Source organism: Cervus canadensis, chromosome 22 (assembly GCF_019320065.1).
Source record: "Cervus canadensis isolate Bull #8, Minnesota chromosome 22, ASM1932006v1, whole genome shotgun sequence".
Classification (NCBI taxonomy): Eukaryota; Metazoa; Chordata; class Mammalia; order Artiodactyla; family Cervidae; genus Cervus; species Cervus canadensis.
The window spans coordinates 42,181,887-42,194,310 of record NC_057407.1 but is presented as its reverse complement, the minus strand read 5'-3'; the positions used below and the strand labels follow the sequence as shown (position 1 = coordinate 42,194,310).

General features: G+C 38.0%; 1 protein-coding gene across 16 annotated transcripts in view; it reads right to left on the bottom strand.

Annotated features, from left to right (window-relative positions):
- The window catches only part of SETD5 (SET domain containing 5), a 78,750-nt gene that overhangs the window by 31,150 nt on the left and 35,176 nt on the right, over positions 1–12,424 (bottom strand). For 3 of the 16 annotated variants that reach the window (XM_043442626.1, XM_043442623.1, XM_043442630.1), the window contains 9 exons: positions 11,603–11,789; positions 10,560–10,784; positions 7,002–7,194; positions 6,614–6,719; positions 6,079–6,287; positions 5,682–5,740; positions 5,001–5,179; positions 4,022–4,060; positions 399–641 (listed from right to left, as the gene is read on the bottom strand). In XM_043442626.1, coding sequence (XP_043298561.1) covers positions 399–641; positions 4,022–4,060; positions 5,001–5,179; positions 5,682–5,740; positions 6,079–6,287; positions 6,614–6,719; positions 7,002–7,093 — 927 coding nt within the window. In that variant the 5' untranslated portion in view covers positions 7,094–7,194; positions 10,560–10,784; positions 11,603–11,789. Of the gene's footprint in view, positions 1–398; positions 642–4,021; positions 4,061–5,000; positions 5,180–5,681; positions 5,741–5,933; positions 5,975–6,078; positions 6,288–6,613; positions 6,720–7,001; positions 7,195–10,559; positions 10,785–10,941; positions 11,040–11,602; positions 11,790–12,424 lie in introns of those variants that run through there. The other 13 variants (XM_043442629.1, XM_043442633.1, XM_043442624.1 and 10 more) reach the window with 12 other exon arrangements.

Sequence of the window (12,424 nt, the reverse complement as noted above, 5' to 3'; positions counted from 1 at the left end):
TAGTATTTCTAGGAAATAGGTTCTGTATAGTGAACTTACCACCCCCTTAACCCCAAAGAAAAGAAAAAAAAAATATGACTAACATTTTAGTGGCTCTATGTATAATTTAAGAGCTTAGCTTTCCATTATTCTTAATAATTCTTACCGAGGCTGTATAAATTTCCCATATCCTAATTTATCTATTTTTAATTAATAAAGATATATATCTTAAAGTATGTATCTGAACAGTTTTCAAGTGATCAAAACTTGCTTTTGGTTAAAGATGCTCCTCAACAGATGGCTAATTTGTTATCCTAAAACCTTATACATTTGAAAGATAGGCTAATTTCAAAATATGTCCTTTTTCTGAGTTCTTAACATCTCAACTAATTAGGAGTCTTGAACCCTTTGATCCTTACCTGCATTTGGGACCCAATAACTGTATTATTACAGGCCAATTCAGTCTTATTAATAGTGTCTAAAATAGCAGGTTTGCCCACAAATTCCTTGTTAGAGTGTAGATGTTGTTCAAGGGCGTTTTGTACATCTGCACTGTACTGATTAGTGAAGGCTTCTTCATACTGATCAGTCCATAGTCTTATCCGATTTTCCCATCCCTCAGTTGTATTCTCATCTAAATTCTGTGCCTCAGAAGGAGAATTCTGTAGAGAACAAAGGTCAAGTAGATTAGGAGAGTCCATAAAAGGGACAGGATGGGACGGGAAGGGGTGGGGTGGGGGACTGCCAGGCTAAACATTCAGAGAAAATTAGTTTTCACTTGGCAGTTGGTGTGGCATAAGAGCAATGGCCTGGGAAGTCAGGATCTGGCTTCTCTCATGGTTTTATTACCAGTAAGTTGGGAGGTTCAGTTTCCTCATTTATAAAGTGAGAAATCAATCTGGACTGCAATTACATCCCATCACTATGATTTTATGACCATCTTTAAGTCATAAAAATCAAATTTATCAGAAGAATGACATCAAGTTTGTAAGAAAATCTTCATAAAAATGAACAATAGTGATACTTCAAAATACCCACATTGCTTAAGTTTTCAATACTTATCACACATCAGTGTGCCATTTCACACTGGTAGTTTTACTACTATCCAGGAGTATGTTTTTGCATGGATTATACAATTAATATATGTTCACTTAAAAGCTACATGTTACTCAAATAAATATTTAACTCAATCTTGCCTCCCACAGAAAAAGCTGTCATTCAGTATATCTTTCTAGCACGCTATTTATGACATTGCAAAACAGCCACACAACGAAGAGGTGCGGTGGGGGAGTGGCATGGGTAGATGCAGTGTAGGAAATGCTTATAATCTGCTACACTTCACTCAGAAAACCAGAAAATCACTGCCCTCTATGACAGTACAGTACTGAGGAAACATTATCACATCTTGGCAACATCTTCCTAAATACTTTTATTTGTGCTTTTGCTATACAGAAGTCTGATATATGTTCTTCCCTATGGTGTTCAGGACTTAAGGTGCTATCAGAAAACAAAACAAACACTGATAGTGATGATTTCACACTAGTGATGACTAGAAGGAAAAGACACTAATACCAAAGCTACTTATAAATCCATGTCGACTTTAAACTTGCAAAAACAGGTATACAAAAATTAAATATGGTTTCCATGGACGAGAGAGAAAACACTTACACCCATTGTAACAATTGCTTTCTTTCATTTCTATGTCACTAGTTTTGATCGACTACTGTCTACCATCCTTCCTCCAAGGAACAGGAAAATGGAAGGAAAAATTTAATACCACTGTTTTCCACATTACTCACTAGATTCCAAAAGGATGAACAATAAACAAAAGGATCTAACAAACACCTAAGGCCAACACGCTGAGAATAGAACACTGCCTGCTTGAGGTGGACAGTAGCAGCTGAGCAAAAGAAAAAGTGCAAAACTGAAGACTTTAAGGGAGCTTATAAGACTGGGGGAGAAGGCAATGGCATCCCTCTCCAGTACTCTTGCCTGGAAAATCTCATGGATGGAGGAGCCTGGTAGGCTACAGTCCATGGGGTCTGCTAAGAGTCGGACATGACTGAAGCGACTTAGCAGCAGCAGCGTAAGACTGGGGATTAGGGGTGCCCCAATAGAATTCCCAGGTTTAAGCATCTAGTAGTGATCACTAAACCTCTGACTTGTTAAACAATGTATCCTGGAAGCCTGTGCCATGGTTTTAGCTATTGTTCACTAACACAACTCTTGTCTAGTCTGCTATCCTGTTCTTCTGAGTACTGGAGACGCCATCTCAGTGGGTTTAGAGCAACGGTTCTCAACCAGTGGGGATTTTGCCATCAAGAAGACTTTTGGTAATACCTGAAGTTATTTTTGATTAACATGTGGCTTTGTTGGCACTTAGTAAATGCTAGGGATGATGCTACACAGCCTACTGTAATGCAAAAGACAGCTCTGATCCCTACAAGGAATTATTTAGTTCAAAAGTTGTTGGCTCAAACAGTGTCGAGGTTAAAAAGCCCTGGTTTAGACTAGTTTCCAGTAGGGAAATTCAACTTTGGGGTTAAAAAGCCAAATGATAAGATTCTTCTCATTCTTATGCTATGGTTCCCACTCAGATCTTTGGTAAGGTTCTTACTAACAATTAATTCTGAGTACAGAATTTATAACTCAGAATTATGAAATGAGAATCAAAATAAACCAGTAATTTTTAATTATTTAAATTTTAACATGCTTATGGAGCTATCTGTCAACATCTCAAAAACTGTAAGCAATATTTGGGGTTAATATGTAGTTTTCTGGGAGAGCCAATCAATAGCTTTCAAAAAGTTTCAAACTTCTAGAGGCAAGTTACAATAGCTGATAAAAGAGAAAAGGGTTTAACACCTGGGATCAGGGTTATGTCTGCCCCATAAATCTATTTAAGGTCCCCTCTAAGCAAAGGTCTCCTTACAGGAGAAAGATCCAGCAAAGAAACAGTAACTGTGTTCCAAGACATCCCAGGATTCTGGTGGTCTTGGGCTCCAAGTCCTCTGCCATCTTTTACACAGATATTTAGAAGTCTGTTTATGGGTATATGCAAGGTGAGGCCTTCTAATTTTATACATAGTGCTACCTGTGATCTTTTTAAATGAGTCAATTTGGTGTTCCACATATAAATGTGTATTATATCTATATTTCCTAAGAAAGCTTATCCTCACTATAAGAGTTTAATGTTTACCCTATAATGGTCAATAAAAAAGATTCTGCTTTTATATCATTTACACATCCAGACATAAGAATAATTACAGAACTAAACTAGACCTTAATTCTAATGAAATACTTTGAAGCCGTAAGTAATGGTTTGGGAGGTATGCTGTCCTTCTACATCAACAAATAGGTAAGGGAAGATATCAGACAGTATATTCAAATTTCCTTTGGGCAAACTCTTCATCAGCTGAAAGTTCCTTTAAATACTGCACATAATTTCTCTATTATCCAACCACTATCTGAAATCATGTCTCATAAACTTTTACTTGATAACTAAAGAAAAGAAGTGCACTAACATCACCTGAGTCTTCTATACCAAGTAGATATGCCAGGAGAAAATAGTTCAAAAGTAAGTAATTCCAATAAGAATAATTCTTATCAACACTACTACTTTCCTACTGATGAAATTTATCCTTCCAAATGGTGATTAAAGTGTACATGATGCTAGAGTGAGTGCACAAGAGATCCCCTATCACCAGAAAAACCTTCACTCCTGAGATGGAGGCCAATCAGAATGATGGAAAACATCAACCTCATTTTGTTTGGCAAAATGTCACTTACCCCATACCCCAAGAAAAGCAGCTAATGAAAAACCAGTAAATGAAGCCTGATTACAGAAAGGAAAAAATATTTTAGAAAATGGCCAAGAAAATCCACTTTGGAGAAAGGCTCTATGAAATCTGAATGGCAACAATTAAAAACTAACAAAAAGCAGAGTCCAAGATTCCCAGACCATCAATGTCAGGAAAGAAGCTGACCAAAATGCAAGATCACAGTGAAGTAAAACACAGCATCAGAGAAGAAGACCCCTTACCTTCATCCGCAAGGACTTCCGGGATCCCTCTCGAAATGCCTATCCCAAAGAGGAAAACAAGTAGAACAAAACAAAACTTGGTACCAAGAATGACAGTTATACCTATCTGAGACTAAACTAAGGCAAGAACTAGTGTCCTAGTCTGTCCCCTTTATTCTAGGTAACAAATACAATGGAATTCCCCACACTATTATCAAGAATAGGGGTGGCATAAGGCCAGTGAACTCTGAGGCTAATACCAATACTTTCCACTGTGAAATTAGGTAATTATCAGGGAAGAGCATGCATCACTTAAATCCTATATGCACCCCTGACACTAAAAGAAAAAGTATATAAAAATATTAAGTAAGGCTACAGATTTACCAGTTTGAAATTAAGAAGGAAATAAAGACCAATCCCCTTAACAAGGGGTGGGCAAGTCACCTAGAAGCAACAAAGTTGCTGTGATGGGGAAGAAAGAACACAAAACAGAAGAGGTTTCTTCTGGAGACTTTTTAGTTGAGAATACAGGAAAGTGACCACAACACTGAGTAAGCCTAGACCGTTCAAGAGACGTTTCCTGAATTTTTTGAAACAAGGAAAAAAACAATCAACCAACAACATGAAGTGGGCATGTACCAGCACAAGAATTTCAGACTGGGTTTTGGGACTGAGGAGGCAGGAGATACTTTAAGGACGGTGGAAGCCTAGACTGGAGGCAGCTGTACACACGGGCTTGTGCCAGGTGGGGCTGGGATCTGACACCTGGGATGTGGGGTTGGAGTAAAAGAAACTGAGTGCCAGGTGTGATGGTATGGAGTGGCGGAAAGAGGTTGATCTGTATGTTTGTAACACAGATTAGCCGATTTTCGCAAAGAGAGCAGAAGTGGCCCATCAAACATCTGGATCAAATTTCTTAAAAGAATTTTGGTGTATTCTTCATACAACATTTGGGCTATTTCAGACATATTTCTATTTAAGATACTTTCACCCTGCATACCTTGATTTTCTTCGTCTTTGGTGCTGCACGACCCTTTTCTGGACTCTTCTTCCGCTTCTTGGGTTTGGTTCTTCTGACAGTCAGGGTGATGCTTGTAGGTGTGTGCTGTGTTGCTGTGTACAACACAGTGGAAGGAGAGAGCTCCTCATCCCAGCTTTCTGTCGCACTGCTATCCCCACCTGAAAAAAGGTCAGTTCACAGTTCACGGTGCATAAAAACCCCAAGTACGTTAAAAAGCAGCTCATTCCTTCAGATCTAGCCCATACTCAGTAAGTCATTACTTCTATTAACTCTATTAGAACATAAATACCACAATCCATATGAAAACAAAATTCTATCTGTATCTTTCTCACTAAGCATACAAACTCTATATGTACTTCCCCCCTTGAATTCGGTTCCCAAGCTCCCTTGTCTCGATGTGTAACACAGAAAAGGATCTGTTCTTAGGTGTGTGTGTGTGCACTCACAGGGAATATTTTGATTAGTATAGGCCTAAACTGTTGATTCTGGATACAATTAATTCATAACAACAGAATTACAACGGTTTTTGAGAAGACTTCAAGGACTTTCCATGAAAAGAGCTGGGGACCATGGGAACTTTCAAGAGGGGTTCTTAGGATGAATACTAAAACCAAAAAATAGTATGTGTCAAAACATGGGCCTAACCCATCTTCGGCTCACCTGATATGTTGTCCTGCTTCCGCCGATGAAGTCTAATAACCTTCCCCCTGCTCATTCCCCTAAAGAGGGAAAACAAACTTAAAGTAGTCCTTCCAACAGCACACAGCGCATCATCGCACACAAGGGAGAAGTGTCTCTGCATATACTACCCCCTTCCTCCCACCTACCAAATGTTTCCAGGACATTAAATTTCATATCAAATTCAATAGCTTTAAGATCAATCTCTCATTCCTTGTTGTCAGCAATTCTCACCTAGTGCAGAGAATTCGAGCCAAGGAGCACTAAGGAATCATCTACATTAACAAACACAAGAAAGAATACTTTGAGCTTTTCCCTACTAATAAGAAACCCTAATCCCAGTAACCCAGGGTTGGATTTAGATGGAACACGATCTTACCTGCACTTGTCACAGTTGAGAAGGAAGCCATCCTGAGAAAGACCACAAGGACACCAGGAAGGAACAGTCTCTCCTTCAGAGTTCGGGCTGTCTCCACAGCGTTCCTCTACGGGCGACGGCAGGCCATTCAGGTCAGAACGAGGGATGATCGTCTGGACAGGGGGAGAAGCAGGAGGTGTCGGAGGAGGAGGGGCTCCGTAATTATGATCCTGAAAATAAGATTTTTTAAATCAACAGTGTCCAAACACTGGCCCCTCTCTCCCCTAAAGTATGGTACATATGGAAAGAAAGAAGAAAGTAGTACCCTTCGTTTTTTGGCTTCAACCAGGAAAGTGATAAAACAAAATGCCAAGGTCAACTGGGACATAAAAACAAGAACAATGATGCAGGGCTAGACGTCCGCTGGAGGCAGGGAAGTGCAAAAGGGGCAACTTCGTCATGCTGCATATAAACATTTCAAGAAAGTCACAATGTATAAGAATGGATTACACTCCAGGAAGATCACTGCTCTGGAGAGAAATAAATGCATACTCACAGCATAAGGCAGTCCTCGACACCCATGCCTCTGAGTGGTCCCATAATTATGAGTGGAATACACGCTCTTCTCATTAACTGCTGGACTAGCCTCCACAGATTCAGGGCTGCACAAAGGCGAAAAGCAACGCATGATAGCATAACACCTAATCTTTCCTTAAACTAAGACTTAACTTCCCATTCTAACCCCTCCTCTTTCCACAACCACCAGCCACTAGAGCAAGAGAAAGAACTCAGTGAAACAATCTGATCAACATAACTAAGCCTATAAATAACAGTAGGAGTGCTATTAAATGTGGATTTGTGTGTAACATGAAGCCAGTATAGGCAGATGTCTCAAAGCAGGCACCTGGGATACAAGGTGTCCCTAATGACAAACACAAACGTACCAGCTGAGCAAGGAGTTTCCCCTAGAGAAGCCACTCTGGGCTGGTTTAGACTCAGAACTATTCTTCTTAATTGGATCTCTTAATACTTCCATGAAACCTCACATGACATTTGCAGTGAGTGAGATGATGAAAGTGCCTTCTGCACTGCCCCAGGGACCAGGCCCTCTTCCATTCACTACCAAGACAGGATACCCTGAAGAAAGTACAGGTAAAAACAATGGCATCTTATATTTATCATACCTCTCATCTTGATGAACCCCCAAACACCTTCCACATATTAAGAATAATAATTTCTCATCCACCAGTGACATGCAAGCATATCAAGGACACAATTATTTAATAGCTGCATGGTAATACCATAGAACTTCAAACTAATCAAAACTGCACTCAGAAGTTTATTCTAGTGACAATAACAACAGTAGTACTAACTACCATTCTGAATTGTCTATTATTTCCTAGGAGATTTATAGTATTAATTTGTTTACTCTGCCAACTACTAAACATGGTAAAGAGCATCCCATTTTTACAGAATGTGAAATTGAGGTGGTGAGATTGTATAACTTTACCAAGGTCACACAGTCAATGTGTGACTCCAAAGTCTGTGCTCTTTCCACTACACCTTACTAGTTTGGAAACCAGGGTAACTTTCTTCCTTTAAAGAAAATCATGTAAGATCTTAAGTAACCAGGCTTATCGAGAAGCTTGGTTGAGTATCTTTCTGTACCGACACTGAGTGGAAAATAAACTGTTTAAGCACAATTTATTAACATAAAATAATTATAAATGTGTTTTAAGTTAAGAAATTTAATGTAAGCCCTTATTTGATAGTAAAAAGATAGAGGTGGCTAAGGACAAAATTCAAGTTCTGGGGCAAAAAGAACTTTAACTGATTGCTTAAGTAACTGGTTAGGTTTTGGAGAACTCTGAAAGATAATTAAGGAATGCAACTTTGACTTTGCAAAACAATAAGATTATCTGTCATTTAAATTAACTAGCAAACTAGCACTAAGATTCACAAATTAGAAACTCCAAAGACACACATAACTCAGCCTTAGTGATCGATCAGAGGTCTTTTAGGGACTCGAATAATGAATACTGTTTGTTTCACGTAATAAACATTTTTCCTGCTTGGAAATATACATAATATAGGACTTGGTGGGAATAAAGTGTGCAGTTCAATGTGGTGCACTGTCAGCTGAGAAGTGAGGGATAAAAGAAAATTCTGAGATATGTATCCAACTCACCCAGTTATATGCTCCAAAACTGTGAGAAGGGATCTTATAAGTAACAGCAAAGGTAATTTCTAGGTGAAGAAGAACTTTAGACATAGGAAAGTATTCTCTGTTAGTGAAGTGCATGCATTTTATTACTTAAAGAGTGTCTGCAAGATGGGAACTGGGCAGGGGTGGGGGGAATACATCAAGAATGCAGGTCAGTATTCTTGAGAAATAGATGATCTGAATATGGCTCACTGAGAGGCAATCAGCTCTGATTATTAGGAAACAGGTGGGGTTTCCTAAATGAAACCAAAGGCAAACAAGCATTAATAAAATGAAGGTAGAATTTAGTTTCTATGATGGACAGTTAAGAGAAAGTAATAACTTTATACAGCATTGTTAATTTACTACATAAATAAGTATTTCAAAGAGCCGTACATATTTTATGTAAGAGATTTTGTACCACTGAACACATGGGGTGAAACATGACAGCTGTTTATTAGAAATGGATTTTTTTTTTTTGGACGGGAAAAAAGAAAGTGGCATGAGATAAAAGATGGCCATGGAGATGGAGCTATGCTGGTTGTATCTTACCCATCTCCAAACTGGGTAAATATGAACATATGCACTTCATGTGCAAGTCTAGGGAATAAAAATAAAATGTATATTGTGTAGGTTAAAAGGCCATCCCACTGTCATAATACTTGTAGTTAAGCATAGCATTTAATATTATTATTTATGTGTGACAAATACTAAAATTTAAGCCCATATCTTTTGATGAGGAAACTTTGCAATTTCCATACTAGTTACAGATTAAATGCATAATTACATGTTGCTAGGTAACTACAGGACTTCCTAGGCTATTCCTTGACATATACACATATACCAGATCGTCTCTAAATTTTAAAATACTGATAAAGAATTTGGAGTATTAGGTTTGCATCTCTTTATTAGCCAATTATTTTATGCAAATGTAATTGTAGCCTTTCTTCCCCTCTGTTTAAACTTCTATGACAGCTGGGCACATACACAGAAGCCATGCTCACAACAGATACACTCCATCAATTGTGTTTTAAGTACAATGTGCAACCTGCTGTTGCAACACTACCTCTGAAATTCATTTATGGCAGGACAGTAAACTCTGAAAAAATCTTTCCTTCTATTGTTACATCTAGAGGTTTTCCTACAAATATACAAAAAAAAAAACAAAAAAAAACCCATAATGTACACCATTGCCATCAGATTTAAAATCCCATAAAGTAAGGTCTAGGTCTTCTTACTTAGTTGAGTATATTGCCCTTAATACCAGGTTTAATCTCAGAGTGCCCAAAACGGTGGAATATGCGTGACAGTGACATACGCATAATGAAGCATTAACAAATATCATCAACAATTTAACAGAATGGTATATAAGCTAATTGTTGACATTCTCTTGCCTTGTAGGGATACAAAATGAAAAACTGAAAAATTAGCTATGACTACAATAGTGGAAATCTGTCTGGAGATCATAGATGAAAATGTTTCACGAGATAGAAACACTGCAATCAAATTTTTAGGCCAGAAATATTTTTTGATTCTGTAATTATTTCTGGACTCCCTAAGCAACAGTTATGGGTAGTCACCTCTGTCCCCTGGGAAAAACACATGTTTTAAGAATAATTGTTTTAGGTCTTTTTCTTAGCTACTAATCCCAATCTTGTTGAGTTAATCAATATTGAATTTTTTGTTGTTGTTGAAATTTCTCACAAATGTTAGAGCTGTCTGTCTATACAGTTTGTTAGTCATTCCATACAGGAGGCTAGTGGTTGACTTTACACAAATCCATTAACATTATACAATTACCTACTGATGCAGTTAAGTTTTTAAATACTTTGTCTGGGAAACAGTTATAAAATTGGAAGCTTCAGCTATTGGTGTAACTAAATCTCTTTGGCATGCAAAAAAATAAAAACAAAACATAACAGGAAAAAGGGCTCTGGAAGTAACACAATCCACCCTTTTCCAACCCCCCACCCTCCATCTTCTTTTTTATATGGGAATAAGGCCAAAAACTGCTTTCAATTACAGACTACCCCAGAATATAACAGATTGCCTCTTAGGGTAGCTTCATTTTAAGTCTTCCTCTTTAAGGAAGTCATCAAACAGTTATTCTAGGTGGTTTTGTGAAGAAATACACATGCTCTTTACTAATATTCTCAGTTTTTAGGAAGAAAACCACTATTATCAGGGATGCAGTTGAACCCAGAGTTTTGGAACAGTTTCTTTACTTTGCTGAAGGGGAAAGAATCCCCAGGGACTGTGAAAATGGCAAGAGAAACAGGGGAATTAGAGCAACACCCACCTCACTCAAGAAGTGGCTGTGGGATCAAGAGTCTGAACTGGACCTGAACATATTCAAAACACCAGGATTTTTCCAGCCCAGACCCTAATCCCTGGTACTGCCTGGAATAGACTTGGCTTCTGGGGGTGTGCTGCCCCCTAGGCCCCTTGGGTCTCTTTCGCTGGACTTTCACATCCTGGTGTAGTGCCACTTCGTCTTGAAAGGTAGGGGGCTTCCACTTCCTTTCTGTAAGCAAGGAAGATTGGGTACAAGGGAGGTAAAAGGACAAGAGGGGGAATCTGTGAGCAGGGGGAATCTCGGACAACTTAAAAGAGAAGGGATACAAAAGGCTAAAAATTTTAAAACTGTGAATAATATATAAAGTTTTATAATGAAGGCCTACCTTCATTGCCATTTGGCATTTAAATTCTTCAAGAATTGAGAGTCTATTTTAGGGATTGGACTTTTCGACAAATTCTGAATTCCTAAAGCTGCTCTTAGCTGAAAAAAAAGTTTGGTACCACTGATTTTGAAGGTCCTCTTTCTAGGCAATGAATATTATAAAAAGCAGGTGACACTACTTTCCACATTTTCTATCCCAAATATCAGAAGGTCTAAGTAACCTGCCCATATAGTAGCAGCCCCTTTACTCTAGAACAATGAGAAGTACATAGGAAGAGGCCTTCAAGGAAAATCAGTAGGAGAGAACTCCTCCTTATCCTCCATTCATCAGATAATCATTAACTCTACAGAAGCAGGTAGTGACACCTACTTATTTCAATCTTCCTTACCCATCAAAACAAATGAAAATAATCACTATCTTGAAAATTTAATTCTATTAATTATTTACTTAGAAATACCTCCCCCCTCCCAAATTCTTTTCCTCCCCCTTCTAATTCTTTTTTGCCTCCAGCTTCTACAGGGGAAAGGGAACAGTCTAATGCCATTTATAATGGGCTAGGCTTGGGTGTAGAAAATACTACATATTTACTATTAGATGCCCATAAGAAATTTGTCTCGATACAAACTGGTAATGTACCTACTACCTAGGAAGCAGCACTTACTCTGATCCAGCAGCCATATCTGAGTAGGATGTATCTGGTGTGGTGACTCCCAGAGGGATTGCAATGCTCATGACGTCCAACACAGCAGAGAGTGGAAATCACGGGGTCCAATTATTGGAGACTGGCCACTCTGAGAGTGGGGGTGAGCTGCAGAGCCTCAACCAACATGTTATGGACATGAGGAATCCTAGTACAGAAAATGAAAATATCTAGTAACCAGATAGTTCTTTAAATTTAATGCAAATGCTAATGAATATTTTTCTATTTTTTTGAATGAAGTTTTTAAGGGATAGATATAAAGTACAAGGAATCAGCATTGTTCGTGTTTACTATGCTCTGCATTAATGTTCCACAAACTGAGGTAACAAAAATTATGCTCTCTTTTCATTTCTATTTTCATTTTTTTCTTTTCAGATAAAGGAAAAAGTTATAGTCTGCTCATCAATGAGCACATTTCTCCCATTCCACAACTGCTTATCAAACAAGATGTTCTAGGACCTAACTAATGAGTTTTAAGTCAGATAATGGTCAAAAGAATTATCACAGTTTAATGTTATTCCTTCCAAATTAAATAGGATGATAAAAGTGATCAATCTATTTGACTGAAAATAGCTGCTTTTTATTGCCTTCTTTTGACATAGAATACCCTTTTACTACTTTTAAACTTTTTTAATAACTGTAATTTGGGGAGAAGATGTAATGATTAACTATATTTGTAAGGTGATATCCACCACTACGTATGAATAAAAACATAAAACACGAAGTGTACAGTTTCATGATAAAAATTAGAAAACATTGCATGGAAAAGCAGTGAGGATACCT